Source organism: Nerophis ophidion, linkage group LG18, assembly GCF_033978795.1.
Source record: "Nerophis ophidion isolate RoL-2023_Sa linkage group LG18, RoL_Noph_v1.0, whole genome shotgun sequence".
NCBI classification, from domain to species: domain Eukaryota; kingdom Metazoa; phylum Chordata; class Actinopteri; order Syngnathiformes; family Syngnathidae; genus Nerophis; species Nerophis ophidion.
In genome coordinates, this window is record NC_084628.1 from 8,657,413 (window position 1) to 8,680,837 (window position 23,425).

A 23,425-nucleotide genomic window follows, 5' to 3' on the forward strand; every position below is an offset into this window, starting at 1 on the left:
TCAGTAATAACATTCTGATAACCTGGACTAATTCAAACCGTTATTTTTTTTAATTAATTCATTTGCATTGCCTCACATTTCTTAACCCTCATTTTGTTCATTTATATTTTGATTTTATTTTGTGTTGAACATAAAAATAAAGACATTTAAAAAATATTTTCTGGCGGCCCAGCCTCACCCAGACTCTGCATCCAGTGGCCCCCAGGTAAATTGAGTTTGAGACCCCTGGTTTAGGTACTTCCCTACATAGTTTTCAGCAATTACACTCACAATCTGTGCTTTACCTTCATTTTATTAAATCGCAACTGACAATGTTTCAGAAGCGTGTGCAATGTAGTCAGTGGCCGCCATCAGCATCAGCAGAAGAGCAAGTAACTAAAACCCAAAACAGTACAAGGCATCAAACTACTGAGTCAATCTTAAGAGTGTTTACATTGAGACAGTTGACTGCATAATGCTGCCAGATAGCAGTCCTGCTGAAGAGAAAACTGAAAATGTCGGGGAGGCCATACTCGACTTGTGCTTTAAAGAAAGGTCAAGTTTTTAAAAAAGGGACGGAAAAGTATCGAGATCTTTTCTGTGACACAATTATACAGGTTGACTTTAATTTAGTAGCATTTGGTTTTAAGGCCCTAATTGCATTTTGTACTACAGTCATGCGGACATTTGTCTTTGCCACACAAAGTTGGCCTAAAAACAGGGGTGTCCAAACCTACGGCTGGCGATCATTTTGTACTAAACATGGAGAAACAGCCCAGGTCTCTGCTTTCTGCAATTGTTCTCCACATTATTAATAAAATACGAGTGTAAACGGTTGTATTTAATATTACTATTAACATTAGGGACAAGCGTTAGAAGTTAAAGTCCCAATGATTGTCACACACACACAAGGTGTGGTGAAATTTGTCCTCTGCATTTGACCCATCTCCTTGTTCACACCCAGGGAGGCGAGGGGAGCAGTGGGCAGCAGCTGTGCCACGCCCGGGAATAATTTCTGGTGATTTAACCCCCAATTCCAACCCTTGATGCTGAGTGCCAAGCAGGGAGGTAACGGGTCCCATTTTTATAGTCTTTGGTATGACTCGGCCGGGGTTTGAACTCACAACCTGCCGATCACAGGGCGGACACTCTAACCACTAGGCCACTGAGAAGGAGAAAACAGATGGATGAAGACTATACAGTGGAACCCCGATTTAAGAGCCCCTCCAATTGCAAACATTTTGGTTTAGGAACTTTTAGAATGAGCCAAATATGCCTTTTGTGTGCAAACTATGTCTTTGAGTGCGAAAGATTCATTCATCCATTTTGTGCTTGCGCGTATCGAAGATATTGAAGAAGCCAGCTTTGGAAAACAGTAATTTTTCATTTCAATTGTGATGAGAACAGACTTTTTTGGTCAAAAAATAAAAAAATAAAAAAATGCCAAAGAAGACTTATTTCACAGCAGCGTAGAAGACCCTCTTGTTCAGTGACACCTCTTCCGAGAGCACACACACGCATTCAGCCCCCCTCGCCCTCCCTTCTACGCCTTTCTCTCCTATACTCCTTTGCCGTACTCCAAGTGGATTTTACTTTTTAGAAGTATATTATTGTAACAAAATGGTTATAAAAGTTAAGGATTGTGTGACTTCTTATCATTTGTGAGGGCACCAAAGGGACTTCTGTGTGTGTGTGCGCATGTAGGCAGTTCAGCTTGTTACTAGTCATCACCTCTTTGTTATGTTTGTTTGATATACACTACTGTACTGTAAAACACTTTATATAATGTGTTCAAAGTGTACAGACTAACTAAAATTGCCATGCCAGAAATCTGAGGGGTTGCAGGTTCGCTCCCCGCCTCTTGAAATCCAAATTGCTGCCGATGTGTCCTTGGGCAGGACACTTCACCCTTGCCCCCGGTGCAGAACACTGGGCGGTGGTCTAAGGGCTCGTAGGCGCAAACTGGCAGCCTCGCTTCCGTCAGTCTACCCCAGCGCAGCTGTGGCTACAAATGTAGCTTACCACCACCAGGTGTGAATGAATGATGGGTTCCCACTTCTCTGTTAGCGCTTTGAATATCTAATAATAGAGTGTGATATAAAATCTAATCCATTATTATATTGAGTTTTGTCGAGGCTGGAATCCATAATTCATATTTATATTATTTTCTGTGAAAAAATTTTTTATGCCAACTTTTTGATTTACCAGCCCTGTTTCAGAACCAATTAAGACGGTAAATTGAGGTTCCACTGTACTTTATCCTGGGAGTTCTCAAAGTGTAAGGGGCGGCATAGCTCGGTTGGTAAATTGAGGGTTGCAGGTTCAATTCCCGCTTCCGCCATCCTAGTCACTGCCGTTGTGTCCTTGGGCAAGACACTTTACCCACCTGCTCCCAGTGCCACCCACACTGGTTTGAATGTAACTTAGATACTGGGTTTCATTATGTAAAGCGCTTTGAGTCACTAGAGAAAAGCACTATATAAATATAATTCACTTCACTAAAGGTGCAGCACCCTGAGAAAAACACGGAAAACATTAGTATTAACCTGTGTTATGTCTAAAAGTAGGGCTATCCAAAAATAAGTTACCTCGTGAGATGAATCACACAAAATGACATTAATGCGCCGATTGATCACACAATTTATTTGGACTTTAAACGTTCCTTTAGCTTAAGTGCGGATGGTTACTGAAAGGTTTGTTGTACGCTCTGTTATCGGGTCAACGTATGCGTCAGTACGAAGATGAATGAGGAGCTCCGTGCTCACTGCTAAATTTACCTTTAAGAATCCACCCTGACTGGACTTTAAATACAACTGTTATGAGCAAATAACGTATAAAGTATAAAGTAAAACAGGTTTATAAATGATGCTTAATGACATCCTAACAATAAAAACTGGCATTTGTGTCCAAATAGTTCGATTAATTTCAATTATGCAGCCAAGATCTCACGGTATTAATGATAACTGCAGTAAAACTCCATGCAGTCAGTATTAGTTTTAAATTAAAATGATTGAAAAACCATGATTGATAACACTGATAATATCCTGGACTAACTGATGCCAAATATTTAATTTTGTACATTAAATCTACAAGCTGTACTTTAGAACACAGTGATCGGTCTATACTCATAGGAATATGACATGGAATTTATTTCACGATGCATTCAAGAACCGCTGATCAGAGTAGGACGCCTGCCAGAAGACTTGTCAGTAAAACATAAAACGCATGCAAAATAGTGGACTTTCTAACAGTGTTTCGATTATAGTTATTAAAAAAACAACTAAAGCAAACCCTTTACACATTTAACAATACCACAATAATAAGTAATAATTATGTTCACTATAACCGTGTTTTTATATCGTTACATCTCTAACCATGATGAATCCAAATTCAAATGTGTGATCAATCTGGTTTAAAAAAACTGAACCATATGACATCCCTGGTTTGAAGGCAAAAATAATCAGCTCCTACAATGCGGGCAAAAAAAAAATAAAAAATTTAAAAATTTCAGCGCGTAAGGGAAGTCGGTCATGTTCTCAGACTTTGAAGACAAGTTTTGTGTTTTGTTGTGCAAAAACAGTTTTGTTTTCCCTGGAATACACTGCGGGACGCAAATGGCTTAAAACCGGACTTTGGACACCCCTTGTCTAAGGCGGAGGCAACTTTATACCACTGAAGAAGAGCGCTGGAGGACCATGGGGCATACTTGCCAACCTTGAGACCTCAGAATTCGGGAAGTGGGCGGGGTTTGGTGGTAGCAAGGGGTGTATATTGTAGCGTCCCGGAAGAGTTAGTGCTGCAAGGGGTTCTGGGTATTTGTTCTGTTGTGTTACGGTGCGGATGCTCTCCCGAAATGTGTTTCTCATTCTTGTTTGGTGTGGGTTCACAGTGTGGGGCATATTTGTAACAGTGTTAAGGTTGTTTATACGGCCACCCTCAGTGAGACCTGTATGGCTGTTGACCAAGTATGCCTTGCATTCACGTGTGTGTAAAAGCTGCATATATTGTGTGACTGCTGTTTGTATGGCGGAAAAGCGGACGTGACGACAGGTTGTAGAGGACGCTAAAGGCAGTGTCTTTAAGGCACGCCCCCAATATTGTTTTCCGGGTGGAAATCAGGAGAAATTCGGGGTAATGGTTGCCCCTGGAGAGGCGGTGTGTAAGCCATGGGGGTCCACCATAGTGGTTATGAAATATAAAAAAGGGATTGTCGGTATCCATGGATGATCAACATCACACGCATTGTCCAGAAAGAAGTGCCTGGTTGGACCTGAGTGCTGCTTTTCCTTCTAAAGGCACACGTCACATTTGACCAGTTAGGCTATCTGGAGGTTTAAAGGCAACTTCCTCACGAGACACTTCTGCCTCACAGTTCTGTCTTGGTATGTCCACGGCGTCTCCAGCTGAATCCAGATGAGACGGCGATTGGAAATGTTGCAGGTTTTTCAGGCTGGGATAGTAGCTGGACTCGGCCATGGTCCTGTGCACGCTCTGCCAGGTGGCAGCGGTGCCGCAATCAGCGGCCCGGCAGAGCAGCTCTGTGTGCTCGCGCAGCTCGGCAATCTCCCGCTCGGTGGCGTAGCTTTGGCGCAGCAGCTCTTTGGTACGGAGCGTGATGTCCAGCAAACCCGACTGACGCAGGATCTCCGCCATGTTGAGGAAGCGGCGGTGGCGAGTGCCCTGAGGCCCCCGGCTGATGTGGACCGAGGAGCTGGAGGACGGAGAAGGAGGAGTCTTGCAAGAAGAGGCTGCAGCAGGACTGGAGGCGGGTGAAGATGATGACGTTGAACAGGGCTGCTCCGAGGTGGCCACAGCTTTGAGGTATCCCGTGCGTTCTGTGTACACCCTCTTCCTCAATTTCTGCACCTGGTCGTTGGACAAGGTCTTATCCGGCGGCTTCTTGCTCGGGTGCGGTGCGATGCAGGGGTAGGAGTTGAGGATGGGCAAGTGGGTCGCCTGGTTGTTCTTCTGAGACGAGGGCTTGTGGAGGTGGAGGGCGGTCGGCATCAGGCTGGGCTGCTGGAAGAGGATCATATTTGTGCTGCCAGAGCCTGCCGCCTCACCCAGACTATTTCTCCACAGCAGCCTGCCGTTTTTCTGGACACTTTCTGGCTGCTGGACAAGGACAGAGTAGGAGTAAATATCGATTGTCAACATAGAACAGGGGTGTCAAACATACGACCCGAGGGCCGCGGAATGAGTTTGCAGAGTATGAAAATTAACCTGAATTGTTTTAATGAAATAAATAGCTGTTCTAAATGTGTCCACAGGATGTCGTAATAGCCATTCTTTGTATCTTTGGAGATGACGCTACATATGTACAAAATAAACCACATGATGTTAGTAAATCAGTCGAGGAAAATGATCAAACTACATAAATAGCGTAATTAGGGACCACAATGTCCCTATTGGTACAAAGGACCCTATTGTATCTGTAAGGTTTTATTCTTTCTTTCTTTATTATTCCGCACCTTAGCGCTGTAATTTGACCCCCTTAACATGCTTCAAAACTCACCAAATTTTACACGCATTGATATGGCAAACCTTCCCAACTTATTAAACAATCAAACCCTAAAAATAAAAATTGCGCTCTAGCGCCCCCTAGAAAAAACACAGACAAAACTGCTTGTAACTTCTATTAGGAATGTTGTAGAGACATGAAACAACTATGTAGGTCTGACTTAGACTTCATACACTCACTTCTTTCAGCAAAAATCAACAGGAAGTAGGCAAAAACCCCTCCAAAACAAATTTTTCCTAAAAATTGTCATTTTTGCCTCTTTGAGCTGTAATTTGACCCCCTTAAAATGCTTCAAAACTCACCAAACTGGACACACACATAAGGACTGTCGAAAATTGCAATCAATAAAAAAAAAAAAAACCCAGAACTCAAAATTGCGCTCTAGCGCCCCTAGGAACAAAACAGAAAAAACTGCTCCTAGGAACAAAACAGACAAAACTGCTTGTAACTTCCGGTAGGAATGTCGGAGAGACATGAGACAAAAACCTCTGTAGGTCTCAGAGCTACGTTTTAATAAATGGCATCCTTCAGCAAAAATCAACAGGAAGTTAGCAATTACCCCTTCAAAACAAAAGTTTTGTAAAAACCCGTCACCTTTTTTCTAACACTATCTCCTCTGAGCGCGTTTGTCTTGTCGGCTTCAAACTCGCACAGGAGAGAGATTGAACCCTTCTGATTAAAAATTATTCATAGAGTTTTAATAACTGCTCCGGTTTTGATTTTACGTACCTTAAAAGAACCCCTGTGCAAAGTTTCCTAAAAAAGGTCATTTTTGCCTCTGAGCTGTAATTTGACCCCCTCAAAATGCTTCAAAACTCACCAAACTGGACACACACATCAGTACTGACGAAAATTGCAATCTAATAAAAAAAAATAAAAAAAACCACAAAACTCAAAATTGCTCTCTAGCGCCCCTAGGAACAAAACACAGAAAAAACTACTCCTAGGAAGAAAACAGACAAAACTGCTTGTAACTTCCGGTAGGAATGTCGGAGAGACATGAAACGAAAACCTCTGTAGGTCTCACTTAGAGCTACGTTTTAATAAATGGCATCCTTCAGCAAAAATCAACAGGAAGTTAGCAATTACCCCTTCAAAACAAAAGTTTTGTAAAAACCCGTCACCTTTTTTCTAACACTATCTCCTCTGAGCGCGTTTGTCTTGTCGGCTTCAAACTCGCACAGGAGAGAGATTGAACCCTTCTGATTAAAACTTATTCATAGAGTTTTAATAACTGCTCCGGTTTTGATTTTACACGCCTTCAAAGAACCCCTGCGCAATGTTTCCTAAAAAAGGTCATTTTTACCTCTTTGAGCTGTAATTCGACCCCCTCAAAACGCTTCAAAACTCAAACTGGACACACACGTCAGTACTGGCGAAAATTGCAATCTAATAAAAACAAAAACAAAAAAAAAACTCAAAATTGCTCTCTAGCGCCCCTAGGAACAAAACACAGAAAAAAATGCTCCTAGGAAGAAAACAGACAAAACTGCTTGTAACTTCCGGTAGGAATGTCGGAGAGACATGAAACAAAAACCTCTGTAGGTTTCACTTAGAGCTACGTTTTAATAAATGGCATCCTTCAGCAAAAAATCAACAGGAAGTTAGCAATTACCCCTTCAAAACAAAAGTTTTGTAAAAACCCGTCACCTTTTTTCTAACACTATCTCCTCTGAGCGCGTTTGTCTTGTCGGCTTCAAACTCGCACAGGAGAGAGATTGAACCCTTCTGATTAAAACTTATTCATAGAGTTTTAATAACTGCTCCGGTTTTGATTTTACACGCCTTCAAAGAACCCCTGCGCAAAGTTTCCTAAAAAAGGTCATTTTTGCCTCTTTGAGCTGTAATTTCACCCCTTCAAAATGCTTCAAAACTCACCAAACTGGACACACACATCAGTACTGGCAAAAATTGCAATCTAATAAAAAAAATAAACCCCAAAACTCAAAATTGCTCTCTAGCGCCCCTAGGAATAAAACACAGAAAAAAATGCTCCTAGGAAAAAAACAGACAAAACTGCTTGTAACTTCCGGTAGGAATGTCGGGGAGAGACATGAAACAAAAACCTCTATGTAAGTCTCACTGAGACCTACAATTTAATAATAGACATCCTTCAGCAAAAATCTACAGGAAGTTGGCAAAAACCCCTTCTAAACAAAATGTTCCTAAAAAATGTCATTTTTGCCAGTGTATCAACGTTAAGATATTACGGCGAGTTACTAAGTCTGTTTGCTAATAGTAGCTACTATCCATCCATCTTCTAACGCTTATCCGGGTTTGGGTCGCGGGGGCAGCAGCCAAAGCGGTCCCGTCCATCGCTGCTTGCAGATTTAATTTTGGTATAGTTTTTTTGATCTTGATGGATTGAAAATTAACACCAATGAGTTGGATGAACATTATCACAATATATTCAGAAAATATCAATAATGACAAATAAAGATAGAATACTATTAACCGCAACATGTAAATGTAAAAAAAGGCCTAACAACATTATGATGTGTACAATTTCAGAATGTGTTTGTTCTATTTTTAAACAAAGAAAACAATCTGAAGTTGTCTTTATTTTTAAGTTATTGTGCCGTGATTTATCAGTCCGGCCCACTTGGGAGTAGATTTTTCTCCTTGTGGCCCGATTTAAAATGAGTTTGACACCCCTGACATAGAAGCATGAATACTGCTCTCCTCATCAAATTATTGCAGTGCAAGATTTTTAATTATTTTATTAAATTCCATTTTTAATCATTCCTTGCTGATTGGCGAGGAGGAATCACATGGCTTTAAAGTCAAAGTACCAATGATTGTCACACACACGGTGTGGTGAAATTTGTCCTATCTCCTTGTTCACCCCCTGGGAGGTGAGGGGAGCAGTGAGCAGCAGTAGTGCCGCTCACGGGAATAATTTTTAGTGATTTAACCCCCAATTCCAACCTTTGATGCTGAGTGCCAAGCAGGGAGGTAATGGGTCCCATTTTTATAGTCTTTGCTTTGACTCGGCCAGGGTTCGAACACACAACCTACCAATCTCAGGGCAGACACTAACCACTAGGCCAATGAAGTGCCTTATAGTGAAACAGAAGAGCTAAATAAAAGAGCTGTCCAATTAACACTTTTTAACTTGACTTTAGGTCTACAGGGTTTTCAAAAATACATTTGGAAAAAAACGACAGTACAGTGAAAGCTTTAAGAACCTCTCATTTCAATTTACCAACCACAGACCGAATAAAAATATGCTTTGCTGTACACACCTTGTCTCTGTACGAAGGTTTCATGCACCCATTGTGTGTCTGCACACTGCAAAAACTGAAATCTAAGTATGATTAAATATCTTAAATACAGGTGATATTTGCTTGTTTTCTGTCTGATAAGATAATTCTTCTCACTAAGCAGATTTTATGTTAGAGTGTTTTACTTGTTTTAAGGGTTTTGGTACTAAATGATCTCAGTAAGATATCACAGCTTGTTGCTGGGATTTGATGACCTATATTGAGTGAAACATGCTTGAAACTAGAATATCAACTGATGCAAAGCTGTGTAATCAACACTCGAAAGTATAAAACTGATTTTTTAAAGTAATAATTTTGATTGGCAACACTAATTTGGCCCTAATGTGTGAATGTGAGTGTGAATGTTGTCTGTATCAGTGTTAGCGACTTGTCCAGGGTGTACCCCGCCTTCCGCCCGATAGTAGCTGAGATAGGCGCCAGCGCCCCCCGCGATCCCGAAAGGGAATAAGCGGTAGAAAATGGATGGGATGGATAATTTACTTCACGCATAGAAATAAAATCATGATGCACAGTGCATATCATTATGTCAAGATAATAGAACCAGCATTTGCTTAATTTAAGAATATTTTTCAACATATTAAGCAAAAAGCCTTTTTTTCTACCACGAAAAGTGCACTAGTTATTAGTGAGAATATACTTATTTTAAAAAGGTATTTTGGGGTTCATTGAGGTTAGCTATTTTTACTTGTTTTGGTAAGTCTCGACAAGCTTAATTTTCTTGTTGTATTGACAGATAATTTTGCTTAGTTCAAATAAAATACCACTCATTTTTGTATATTTTTTTTTAACACTGACTTTTTGCAGTGCAGCGTAGCCATTTTATGTCCGGCAGCACATCCATTGCAAGTGGGCTGATTGAGCTTTGATGCTCATGGTAGCTACTTTGTGTGCCTTTTAAGTATTTTTTAGACTTTTTTACAACATTTTAAAATTTTCGCCAGCTCAAAATGAGTCCAAAGAAAGCAACTGACAAGCGATGCGTGCTTTAAAACATTCAGAAAGTATCCACAGCGTTGTCTACAATGCCTCCTCCCAACCCCCACAGGTGACTTTTAGTCCTAATCATTATAGTGATTGTGTACGGGGGGAGGAGACGTGAGGGGTATGTATTTCAGTGGTCCCCAACCACCGGGCTGCAGAATTGTATTTATTTATTTATTTTTTATTAACCTTCCCGTTTTAGTTTTTAAATGCATAAAAACACCACATACATTTGTTTTTTTGCATCAAAGCTTTTTGACTTTGTCAGGAACCTCTTTGTCAACAAAATAAAACATTTAAATTTTTTTCACTAAATTATAAAATGCTCTGGTAGAAATTATGCCCTTGATGTTGTTAGGGTCGGTTTCGACCCAGTTATAAAAATAAGATGATAAAGCAATGATAAGAGCCAAAACTGAACACACTGACAGCCAGCTCCTCTCCCAATCATGTGAGCTTTAGTGGATTCTCATTTTACCTTGTTATCCTGTACAAAAACAAACAAAAGACGGACACTAAAAGTGTCACTTTTTGCCACTCTGATTTTGTTTTTTTATTAGTTTTGGAACTAGTAATCTATTTCTCTTGGTTTCATTTGCTTGATTGGTTGTTGGATTTCTGTTGCGGAAAAAAATAAGTTTTAGCCTTTTTCTTGAAGTAAATATATATGGGTCGAAATTGACCCGTAACACCATAGATGTTACTATAGTTAAAATTCTTAAAATGAAAATATAAATAAAACACATTTATTTAAGAGATGTGTTCTAATACCCCTTAGTAATAGTTAGGTAACACAACAACCTTTTTTTTTATTTATATGATTCTCTTGAGGTTCGTTTTACCATTTTTAAAAATTGAAATCGAGGGGTATACTGACAATAAAAGGCCCAATGGCCCAAACCAAAAATATTAAAACCAATATTTTCAAGGATAAGGAAGCCTAACGAGGTAACCAAGAGATGAGAAACAAATTGGATGATAGATAATTGTTTTTAGTGTATTTTACAGCTGATTTAAGACATGGGTCAAAACCGACCCGTTAACATAAGAGATGGTAACAGAAAGCTAACACAAGAGGAAGGTTAAATCAACATAAAATACACAAGATACACTTACAATTAGTGCACCAACCCCAAAAAACTCCCTTTTTCATGACAAAAAAACAAAAACAAATTACCAAGCGTCGACAGGTCCACAGCTACAAAAAGGTTGGGGATCACTGGATCCATTTGATCCAAGACTTGCCCAAGCTCGATCCAGGACCAGTCCAAGCCCGAGGCATCTTTTTCTTTTGTGTTAATGTGACCGAAAACAATGGCTCTTTACATAACCCCCTTTCTTTTAGAAACAGCTATTATGTAAACAGGAAAAGTCCAAATAAAGAGGTAGCGTTCAATCTTTCGCCAGAGCGTTCTGGAGACTGTACAAGAGTACAACCCAGACGTTTCTCCTCAAATTGAGCCAAATTTAATTCAGTCTTTAATTCCTCGGTTCTTGTCTGGCTTAATAGATGTCATCAGTGTTTGAACCTGACACCCCTGATTTAGGAGGAGATGCTGTTGCTCCAAGATAAAATAAACATTCCTTATTCCCCGTCAAACATGCATGCATGATGTAGACGTATGATCACTGCTCACCTGCTTAAGTACTATGTTGTTGACGATGTAGAACGGCTGGATGGGTTGGCCTCTTGGTATCTGTGAAGAATTCCCAGTTTTTCCTTTCCCGGCATCTTGGCCGTGATGGAACGGCGGCACCACAGCGCCCTCTGTGGACTGACTTTTAATGCTCTGCTGATCCTCCACGTCAGTCGGCTGCCAGTCGGAGCCATTGTCTGCAGTAATGAGATCAGCAGTTTAGTGACATTGAAGTGAAGACGAAACCTGACCCATTAGTCACATGATTGACGGCACTGTTTGTCGCAGACTGGCTTTAATTAAACTAGTTATTTCCTGTTCTGACTTGCCGAGTGGGAGTTAATCAGCCTAAACCAGTGGTGTCAAAAGTGCGGCCCGCAGCAAATTGTTCACCGGCCCGCCACACATTCTGGAAATGCTATTGAAAAATAAAAAAAAAACATTAAAAATATTGGAATGAGGTGAAATCGATCGAGAAAAAGTTGCAATGTTGACACAAAGTTGCCATGCAGGCTGTTTTTCTTCTTCTTTTGTCTTTATTTTACCATGTAAAAACCATCTTTACCAGGAATTGATTAACGTGGACTTAAACAAATTGAAAAACGTATTCAGGTGTTACCATTTAGTGGTCAATTGTACGGAATATGTACTGTACTGTGCAATCTACTAATTACAAGTTTCAATCAATCATTTATTTTATTTTTTTTTGCCATTGCTCAAAAAAAAGACAAAAAAAATCCATGATATAATGAATTATTTTCAAAACTCCAATTAGTTCAAATATTTCACTTTAAAATGTTTTACGTGGTAAATATTGCATATATTGTGCAGTTGCCATATAAAACAAAGGTTTCTTTGACAAAAGAGCATAAAACAAACAAAAAATAGTTTAAATGTTAAATTGACGGGTATATCTGAAGTTCATCACGTAACTTAAGTGCCATCCATCCATCCATCATCTTCCGCTTATCCGAGGTCGGGTCGCGGGGGCAGCAGCCTAAGCAGGGAAGCCCAGACTTCCCTATCCCCAGCCACTTCGTCTAGCTCTTCCCGGGGGATCCCGAGGCGTTCCCAGGCCAGCCGGGAGACATAGTCTTTCCAACGTGTCCTGGGTCTTCCCCGTGGCCTCCTACCGGTTGGACGTGCCCTAAACACCTCCCTAGGGAGGCGTTCGGGTGGCATCCTGACCAGATGCCCGAACCACCTCATCTGGCTCCTCTCGATGTGGAGGAGCAGCGGCTTTACGTTGAGCTCCTCCCGGATGGCAGAGCTTCTCACCCTATCTCTAAGGGAGAGCCCCGCCACCCGGCGTAGGAAACTCATTTCGGCCGCTTGTACCCTTGATCTTATCCTTTCGGTCATGACCCAAAGCTCATGACCATAGGTGAGGATGGGAACGTAGATCGACCGGTAAATTGAGAGCTTTGCCTTCCGGCTCAGCTCCTTCTTCACCACAACGGATCGATACAACGTCCGCATTACTGAAGACGCCGCACCGATCCGCCTGTCGATCTCACGATCCACTCTTCCCCCACTCGTGAACAAGACTCCTAGGTACTTGAACTCCTCCACTTGGGGCAGGGTCTCCTCCCCAACCCGGAGATGGCACTCCACCCTTTTCCGGGCGAGAACCATGGACTCGGACTTGGAGGTGCTGATTCTCATTCCGGTCGCTTCACACTCGGCTGCGAACCGATCCAGTGAGAGCTGAAGATCCCGGCCAGATGAAGCCATCAGGACTACATCATCTGCAAAAAGCAGAGACCTAATCCCGTGGCCACCAAACCGGAACCCCTCAATGCCTTGACTGCGCCTAGAAATTCTGTCCATAAAAGTTATGAACAGAATCGGTGACAAAGAACAGCCTTGGCGGAGTCCAACCTTCACTGGAAAAGTGTCCGACTTACTGCCAGCAATAACTTAAGTGTTGAAAGTTAAAAAAATACATTTAAAAAAACCCTAATAAAAATGTATCACTTTCTGAGTGGGGCACCTTTTGGATTCCAGATATACTTAGTGGTATTTTATTTATCTATTCACTGTGATTACTCAAAAATATCCATTTTCTACCGCTTATTCCCTTTTGGGGTCGCGGGGGGCGCTGGCGCCTATCTCAGCTACAATCGGGCGGAAGGCGGGGTACACCCTGGACAAGTCGCCACCTCATCGCAGGGCCAACACAGATAGACAGACAACATTCACAGTCACATTCACACACTAGGGCCAATTTAGTGTTGCCAATCAACCTATCCCCAGGTGCATGTCTTTGGAAGTGGGAGGAAGCCGGAGTACCCGGAGGGAACCCACGCATTCACGGGGAGAACATGCAAACTCCACACAGAAAGATCCCGAGCCTGGATTTGAACCCAGGACTGCAGGAACTTCGTATTGTGAGGCAGACGCACTAACCCCTCTTCCACCGTGAAGCCCCACTCACTCAAAAATATAAAATAATTAGAATCAATGGTGTCCTGCATTATTGATCTTTTAGGGCTCTAATTACTAAATACTGCATATTTCAGTTTTACTATGAAAAACAAAGTTGTTTTTGACAGAAATGCCATAAAACTTTTTTCTTTGGTTTTTTAAGGTTGATATAGAGATTTACTGTAAGCGTTAAATAAAAAATTGAATTATTTTTAACATTTTATTAACAGACCCTTCATGGTCCCCGGGACCCCTAAAGGTCAAATACATTTTCAAAACCCATATATTTTGTTATGGTTTGAAAATGAAAAATATGAAAATGGCCCCCGCATGCTTTAACTTTCCCATGTGTGGCCCTCAGTGGAAAAAGTTTGGACACCCCTGGCCTAAAGAGACATTGAAAACCTCGGCCATGTTTACGTCGCCTCACCAGAGTAGCCAGAGTCTTTTTCGGAGCTGCAGCCTCGTTGGCGGCGGTCGTCCGTGACCTTAACCTGGCGCATCGCCTTTAGAGTCAAACTGTTGCTCTTGTCTTTGGTGTTCTTGCTGCTCGGAGGATGAGAACCACGCTCGCTCAACCTGAGCTCCTCTTTCACCATACTGGCTGCTGATGACAAAACACACCATTTATTAAAATGAATAATTCAATAATGAATAATGGAGAGGTTAGCCTAATTTCTGTCGCAACACGAGCTCGGACAGATACTGTGAAGATGCTTTAATTTCTTCTTTTGCAGATACATTAACGAGGAAACTCTTTAAGTGAGTACCTCCATTCGTCAAGTTTTATTTTCTTACCTTGTACTGTCCACTCCAGGCCTATAGGTGGCAGTAATGTGCATTACAAGTGGCGAAAGAAGGGGGGAAAAAAAAGACACTTATTTTACATAAAAACAAGCACCATCCATCCATCCATTTTCTACCACTTGTCCCTTTCGGGGTGGCGAGGGGGCTGGAGCCTATCCCAGCTGCACTCTGGCGGAAAGCTGAGTACACCCTGGACAAGTCCCCACCTCGTCACTGGACCAACACAAACAACATTCAAACTCATAAGTTCCATCCATCCATCCATTTTCTACCGCTTATTCCCTTTCGGGGTCGCGGGGGGTGCTGGCGCCTATCTCAGCTACAATCGGGCGGAAGGCGGGGTACACCCTGGACAAGTCGCCACATCATCGCAGGGCCAACACAGATAGACAGACAACATTCACACTCACATTCACACACTAGGGCCAATTTAGTGTTGCCAATCAACCTATCCCCAGGTGCATGTCTTTGGAAGTGGGAGGAAGCCGGAGTACCCGGAGGGAACCCACGCATTCACGGGGAGAACATGCAAACTCCACACAGAAAGATCCCGAGCCTGGATTTGAACCCAGGACTGCAGGAACTTCGTATTGTGAGGCAGACGTGCCACCGTGAAGCCCCACTCATAAGTTGCCTAAACCAAAAAGATGACAGGTGCTACTTTGAAGCAAGCAACAATTGTTAAGAAATGTATCATTTCACATTCAAAAGAAGTCTGAGAAGTAAATAATTTGCAGTCATGTAATAATGGAAGATACATTTAAAGGCCTACTGAAATGAGATTTTCTTATTTAAACGGGGATAGCAGGTCCATTCTATGTGTCATACTTGATCATTTCGCGATATTGCCATATTTTTGCTGAAAGGATTTAGTAGAGAACATCCACGATAAAGTTCGCAACTTTTGGTCGCTAATAAAAAAGCCTTGCTTGTACCGGAAGTAGCAGACGATGTGCGCGTGACGTCACAGGTTGTGGAGCTCCTCACATCTGAACATTGTTTACAATCATGGACACCAGCAGCAAGAGCGATTCGGACAGAGAAAGCGACGATTTCTCCATTAATTTGAGCAAGGATTAAAGATTAGTGGATGAGGAAAGAGTGAAAAAAAAAGAAAAAAAAGGACAAGAGGGCAGCGAGGGAGCGATTCAGATAGGGAAGATACTGTGACAGGCGCCGTGCAGCCGGCAGTACCACTCAGCCAGGCCCAACCGCAACAAGGAATAAAGCCTTACCGCTTTGAACCCGACGCTGACGGCGATGGTCAGGAGGACGCATAATGATGCTGGAGTAGCCCAAGACATAGATCGCCTTCAGAATGGTAAAATGTTTTTTTATTAATACACATAATACACTGTACTTTGTGTGTGTGGTCCAATCCAACCATGTTCGCTTGACCGCTCTGTTCCATAGTAAAGCTTCACCGTCATCTTTCAGGAATGTAAACAATGAAACACCGGCTGTGTTTGTGTTGCTAAAGGCGGCCACAATACACCACTTCCCAACTACAGCTTTCTTCTTTGACGTCTCCATTATGGCTGGATGTCGTGACCTGAAAATTAACCAAATATGACCGACATTGTTATTATAAGCGCCAACACAGACTGACTATTTTAGCAGTGCATTAATAGCAGTGAGCCATTACCATGAATTGATTAACGTGGACCCCGACTTAAAGAAGTTGTAAAACTTATTTGGGTGTTACCACTTAGTGGTCAATTGTACGGAATTAGATTAGATAGTACTTTATTTATTCCGTGAGGAGAGTTCCTTCAGGAAAATTAAAATTTTCAGCACAATCCCATTCAAGATCAGACAAACATTACAGGGAGACAGAACAGGATCGCTGACGGGTCTGCCGGCTTCCAGCGCCCCTTACAAAAAAGATGACATACAGGTAAACAAGGGGGTTAGTATGTACTGTACTGTGCAATCTACTAATAAAAGTCTCAATCAATCAAAAAAAATAATGCTAGTGCTGCCACATTAGACAGGCGGCTTCTTCTGCTTCATCTGAAACTTGCGAAAAGTCAATTCTAGATTATAATCTATGCATCTCCCTCCTTGTAGTGGACAAACGTGGCCATGGATGTAGCATAAATGGTTAATATATGGTTATTTATATATATATATATATATATATATATATATATATATATATATATATATATATATATATATATATATATATATTAAGGCTGCGAATCTTTGGGTGTCCCACGATTCAATTCAATATTGATTCTTGGGTCACGATTCGATTATATATCGATTTTTTCAATTCAACGCAATTCTTGATTAAAAAAACAATATTTTTCCGATTCAAAACAATTCTGTATTTATTCAATACATAGGATTTCAGCAGGATCTACCTCAGTCTGCTGACATGCTAGCAAAAAAAAAAAAAAAAAAAAGCTTTTATAATTGTAAAGGACAATGTTTTATCAACTGATTGCAATGTAAATTTGTTTTAACTATTAAACGAACCAAAAATATGACTTATTTTATCTTTGTGAAAACATTGGACACAGTGTGTTGTCAAGTTTATGAGATGCGATGCAAGTGTAAGCCACTGTGACACTTTTTTTTAATAATTTTTATAAATGTCTAATAATAATGTCAATGTGGGATTTTTAATCACTGCTATGCTGAAATTATAACTAATATTGATACTGTTGTTGATAATATTCATTTTCGTTTCAATACTTTTAGTTTGTTCTGTGTCGTGTTTGTGTCTTCTCTCAATTGCTCTGTTTATTGCAGTTCTGAGTGTTGCTGGGTCAGGTTTGGTTTTGGAATTGGATTGCATTGTTATGGTATTGCTGTGTACTGGCTTGTTGGATTGATTAAAAAAGGAAAAAAAATGGATTTAAGACAAAAAAAAAAAAAGAATCGATTCTGAATCGCACAACATTCGAATCGATTTTTTCCCACACCCCTAATATATATATATATATATATATATATATATATATATATATATATATATATATATATACTATATATATATGGTTAGCTTGTATGTTTAGCACCTCGCAATGCTGTTAATGGTATATAGTTTTTCAATAAAGCTGCATCCTTTTAACACTCGGCTTCTAAAACTTATTATTCACCCTCTGTGTTTTGGCTCAAAAATAAAAGTTTTGGATTATATTTTTTCCTAAAGTCATCATTGTTGGCTCACAAAGTCTGCTTGATTAGCTTTGTGGTTAATAGGAATTGGATCAGTGCTTGACTGGCTTGCTCATTAACTCTCAAAAGAGCTCGGGAATCTCTGTGAGGTTGATACTATTTTGATCATGTCAATTTATTTGGTATCATAAATGATATAATAGCCAACTTGATTTTCCACTCTGCTGATACTTTAAAACATTTCCTGTGTACAGTTGATGAAGGTACAATGACAGACGGATCCTGAAACATTTAATTGAATGTATATTTGGAGAGAAAAATGGAATACAAATAAACCTGGGGTCTTTATGAACTGGTTCTCAAATGGGGGTACTTGAAGGTAGTGGTCCCCAACATTTTTGTATCCGCGGACCGGTCAACGCTTAATTTGTCCCGCGGCCCGGGGTGGGGGGAATCTTTTTTTTTTTTTTTTTTTTTCTCTCTGTCATGAAAAAGGGACGTTTTTGTAATGAAAAGGAGGTTTTTGTGGTTGGTGCACTAATTCTAAGAGTATATTGTGTTTTTTATGTTAATTTAATAAAATAAAATTAAAAAAAATATATATATATAAGGTGGCGACTTGTCCAGGGTGTACCCCGCCTTCCGCCCGATTGTAGCTGAGATAGGCGCCAACGACCCCCGCGGCCCCAAAAGGGAATAAGCGGTAGAAAATGGATGGATGGATATATATATGTTTTTTTTGTTTTTTTAATTCTTCTGCGGCCCGGTATCAATCGGGCCACGGCCCGGTGGTTGGGGACCACTGCTTTAAAAAAAAAAAAAAAAAAAAAAAAAAAAGGTATGCTAAGGGGTACGTAAGAGTTTTAAAAAATATTCTAAAAATAGCAACAATTTAAAAAATCCTTTATAAACATATTTATTGAATAATATTTCAATATTAATGTAAGCTCAAACTGTGAAAAAAAAATACAATGCAATATTCAGTGTTGACAGCTAGATTTTTTGTGGATATGTTCCATAAATATTGATGTTAAAGATTTCTTTTTTTGTGAAGAAATGTTTAGAATTAAATTCATAAATCCGGATATTACTATTACAATCCCCAAAGAGGACACTTTAAGTTGATTATTACTTCTATGTGTAGAAATCTTTATAATTGAATCACTTGTTTATTTTTCAACAAGTTTTTAGATATTTTTATACCTTTTTTTCCCCAAATAGTTCAAGAAAGCTGCGATGAGCTGGCAACTTGTCCAGGGTGTACACCGCCTTCCACCCAATTGTAGCTGAGATAGGCACCAGCGCTCCCTGCGACCCCAAAGGGAATAAGCGGTAGAAAAATGGATGGAGTTCAAGAAAGACCACTACAAATGAGCAATATTTTGCACTGTTATACAATTTAATAAATCAGAAACTGATGACATAGTGCTGTATTTTACCTCTTTATCTCTTTTTCCAACCAAAAATGCTTTGCTCTGATTAGGGGGTACTTGAATTATAAACATTTTCACTGAAAAAAGGTTGAGAACCACTGCTTTATGGCATGTACTCATTTATATGATTATAATGTGCCACAGAATTCATACCACAGAGCATTGGCTATAATGCTGTCTGTATCAGGGTGATGTAACCATGGCAACTTACACACATGGTTAATTAAATATGCACTTACCACCCCAAGGATTGGGACAACAATTTCACTAAACATGTACAATCTTTCACAGGTGAGGTGCACTTTGAAAGACTAAAGTGTGCACAAATCTGTGTTTAAAAAATAAAGAATTTAGCTGTTTGTAGCTATTTAAATTCTCAATCCACAAAATAGGCCAAGTGGAATTAAGGTGATCTAAAATCTGTTCAACACTGGACAGGTGCACTTGGTGTTGCAATGGTTTGGAGAGCAGCCAGACGTAATTATGTATGTATTTGTGCAACATGAGCGAGAACATTGTGTCCTCAACTGTGTTGTCTGCACCTTTGATATACAGTTTGTAACTAACCTAGCGCGTGTAATGTTCTTACTCGTCAACATCACATCTTGACAATGTCATCAGATTCCAGGCAACAACAAACAGTCTATTTTGATATGTTTTCTTCCAACAAGGGAAATCATCTTAAGTGTCAAAACCCTGCAGTTTACTTTTGAAAATTCTCCTAACCTATTTTAATGCACTTATTGACAAAACTTTACCCTAAAAGACTAAAAGGTATTCGACGCAGAGAAGTGTGTTTTACTTTTTATTTGGCTTTTTTTTTTTTTTTTAGTTGTCGCCAGCTTTCTTCTTTGACGTCTCCATTATTACTTGAACAAATTGCAAAAGATTCAGTAACACAGATGTCCAGAATACTGTGTAATTATGTGATTAAAGCAGACAACTTATAGCTGGGATCAGGTCTGGAAGAACGCATGTCCGTGACGTCACGCGTCTTCATGCAACGTTTTCAACATGATACTTCCCGCGAAATTTAAAATTGCAATTTAGTAAACTAAAAAGGCCGTATTGGCATGTGTTGCAATGTTAATACTTCATCACTACTACCACCGACCACACAGTCTGATAGTTTATGCATCAATGATGAAATATCACTGGATCGGTTCGCAGCTGAGTGTGAAGCGACCGGAATGAGAATCAGCACCTCCAAGTCAGAGTCCATGGTTCTCGCCCGGAAAAGGGTGGAATGCCATCTCCGGGTTGGGGAGGAGACCCTGCCCCAAGTGGAGGAGTTCAAGTACCTAGGAGTCTTGTTCACGAGTGAGGGAAGAGTGGATCGTGAGATCGACAGGCGGATCGGTGCGGCGTCTTCAGTAATGCGGACGTTGTATCGATCCGTTGTGGTGAAGAAGGAGCTGAGCCGGAAGGCAAAGCTCTCAATTTACCGGTCGATCTACGTTCCCATCCTCACCTATGGTCATGAGCTTTGGGTCATGACCGAAAGGATAAGATCACGGGTACAAGCGGCCGAAATGAGTTTCCTCCGCATTGTGGCGGGGCTCTCCCTTAGAGATAGGGTGAGAAGCTCTGCCATCCGGGAGGAACTCAAAGTAAAGCCGCTGCTCCTCCACATCGAGAGGAGCCAGATGAGGTGGTTCGGGCATCTGGTCAGGATCCCACCCGAACGCCTCCCTAGGGAGGTGTATAGGGCACGTCCAGCTGGTAGGAGGCCACGGGGAAGACCCAGGACACGTTGGGAAGACTATGTCTCCCGGCTGACCTGGGAACGCCTCGGGATCCCCCGGGAAGAGCTAGACCTAGTGGCTGGAGAGAGGGAAGTCTGGGCTTCCCTGCTTAGGCTGCTGCCCCCGCGACCCGACCTCGGATAAGCGGAAGATGGATGGAAATTGCAATTTTAAATTTCCCGCGAGTTTCTTGTTGAAAACGTTGCGGAATGATGACACATACGCGTGACGTCACGGACTGTTAGAAAACATTAGCGCTGCACGACACAGCTAAAAGTAGTGTCTGTTCATGCCGTAATTACACAGTATTTTGGACATCTGTGTTGCTGAATCTTTAGCAATTTGTTAATTTAATAATGGAGGCGTCAAAGAAGAATGCTGTTGATGGAAAGCGGTGTATTGCAGCTACCTTTAGCATCGAGATACAGCCGGTGTTTGTTTGTTGTGGAGCAGCGAACATGTTTTCTCTACGTCAACCAGCATGTTTTTGGATGGGGAAATTGTAATATATATATATTGCCAAAGACATCAGTGGATTATTCGTCGTCCCGCAGCGGCTGTGAGCTTGGCTCCTCGGCTTCTCTCTGAGACAGTGTGTGTTTACCGCAGCCATCTGACCTCGAGGTATGTCTTTACAATCTTTAAAATCTCACTAAAACCCAATAAAACAATAACCAAATAAGTGATCTTCCGGAATTATCCTAGTAAATGTGTCTAATAACCTCTGAATCGCTCCCACTGCCCTCGCTTTTTTTTTTTTTTTTTTTTTTTCTAGTCCTTCACTATCAATATCCTAATTCACAAATCTTTCATCCTCGTTCAAATTAATAGGGAAATTATCGCTTTCTCGGTCCGAATTGCTCTTACTGCTTGTGGCTCCCATTAAAAACAATGGGATTATGTGTGGAGCCCTGCATTTCGTGACATCACGCACACATACTTTCGGTAAAGGCAGGGCTTTTCTATTAGCAACCAAAAATTTTAAACTTTATAGTCGATGTTCTCTACTAAATCCTTTCAGCAAAAATATGGCAATATCGCGAAATGATCAAGTATGACACATAGAATAGACCTGCTATCCCCATTTAAGTAAGAAAATCTCATTTCAGTAGGCCTTTAACCAATTCAAAGTTGGAGCATCCCGACACGTCACAACTGGGATGGAAATGACATTTTTCACCTTACAATGGGCCGTATGTGGTAATGTTATCTTCATATATCTGACCCAGCTCAAGTGTGTGTTTAAGTACGTCAGGACATTTTGCTATGATTACATCACAACCTGACAAGATAGCTTTTAGTTGGGCTCGGAAGCAAAGGTGGGTGTGGTCCTACAGGGAAAGCATCCAGAAAGAAACATGGTCATATTTACTCTAGTCCATGTCAAAACAGCATGGGTGTTACATAACTTCTCCATACACCTAAATGATACATTATGTAATAGTTTACCGGTGCATGAATAGCAACTGTGTAATACTAAAATGATGAGTGAACACAAGACTAATTGCGCACTGCAAGTACTGATGAAACGTCAACTATTTGGGCTCTGATGAATGATGCATGACGTCATATGGCACTCTGGTGTTTCGAAATTACAGGAAGTGCTGTGTACGTGAAGGCAACGCCCCCCCTCCCCCTCCTATTATGTAACAGTCAACTTCACCGCCGTTGTCATCGCCTCGCTTTTACACAATTACTTTTAACAATATTGCTCGTAAACAACTGCAAGGGACGCCACTACCACTGTAACCATTGATAAGTCCGACCGTGACGCAAAAACAAACATTCCAATGACAGCTGAAGACAATATAGTTACGAGATATAACGTGTGTGAAGACTCGACATTGTGTATATACAGTGGTGCGTTTACTGAACAAAACTTACCTCCCGGTGTAAAATAGTTATTCCAAAAAGTAAGAGCCGTTTCTGCCCTTCACCTCGGTTCCATGAGGCCGAGCGAGTCTTGTATTTTCTTGCCGAGCCATGTTTACAAGTACCTGTCAGTTTCAAGGAATGAAGACACGCTTTGATGTCTGTTTTTAAAGGCTGTCGGACGTTTAGAGAGAGGCAAGTGAAACGGGTTTCATTTGTCTGACTGCCAGAATAGCTTGAACGCAGCAGTAGCACGAGCTGCACATCCGGTTCATTTCAAAACAAAAACCACCAACTGCTGAACATTTCTGTGTTTACAAAAAAAAAAAAACATATTAAACATACATGCCGTTTCAATAATGTCATTATACTCACAGAATATGACGTACCTTTACGTTTAGTAGGCAGTGGCACCTGCAATTCCCTTGCTTTGAAATCCCGATGACCAAATATAGCTTCACGCCCAAAAGCGACCACTGTTTAAAAAAAAAAATAAAAAAAAAGTGAGAAATATAACATGTCTTATTCACAAATTGACAGCACAGTAGTACTTGCCGAAATTAAGTGCTTCTCTCGTACAACGCAAATCCAGACTAAAAAAAGGTATTGT

The 23,425-nt window shown here is 40.9% G+C and overlaps 1 protein-coding gene across 3 annotated transcripts; it reads right to left on the minus strand.

The window, feature by feature from the left end:
• Positions 1–274: 274 nt before the first annotated feature.
• On the minus strand, positions 275–23,293 carry si:ch211-132b12.7 (uncharacterized protein LOC564531 homolog). 3 transcript variants are annotated; one of them, XM_061878687.1, is made up of 5 exons: positions 23,205–23,293; positions 22,828–23,123; positions 14,260–14,436; positions 11,403–11,599; positions 275–5,094 (listed from the first exon to the last, which is right to left on the minus strand). In XM_061878687.1, exons 3-5 carry the CDS (start codon positions 14,426–14,428, stop codon positions 4,282–4,284), a joined length of 1,179 nt encoding a protein of 392 aa, XP_061734671.1. In that variant the 5' UTR covers positions 14,429–14,436; positions 22,828–23,123; positions 23,205–23,293; the 3' UTR covers positions 275–4,281. The 3 variants fall into 3 exon arrangements, with proteins under 3 accessions (XP_061734671.1, XP_061734672.1, XP_061734673.1); XM_061878688.1 differs by lacking the exon at positions 23,205–23,293 and having other exon boundaries at positions 14,260–14,433; positions 22,828–23,153; XM_061878689.1 differs by lacking the exon at positions 23,205–23,293 and having other exon boundaries at positions 275–5,091; positions 22,828–23,153.
• Positions 23,294–23,425: the final 132 nt, after the last annotated feature.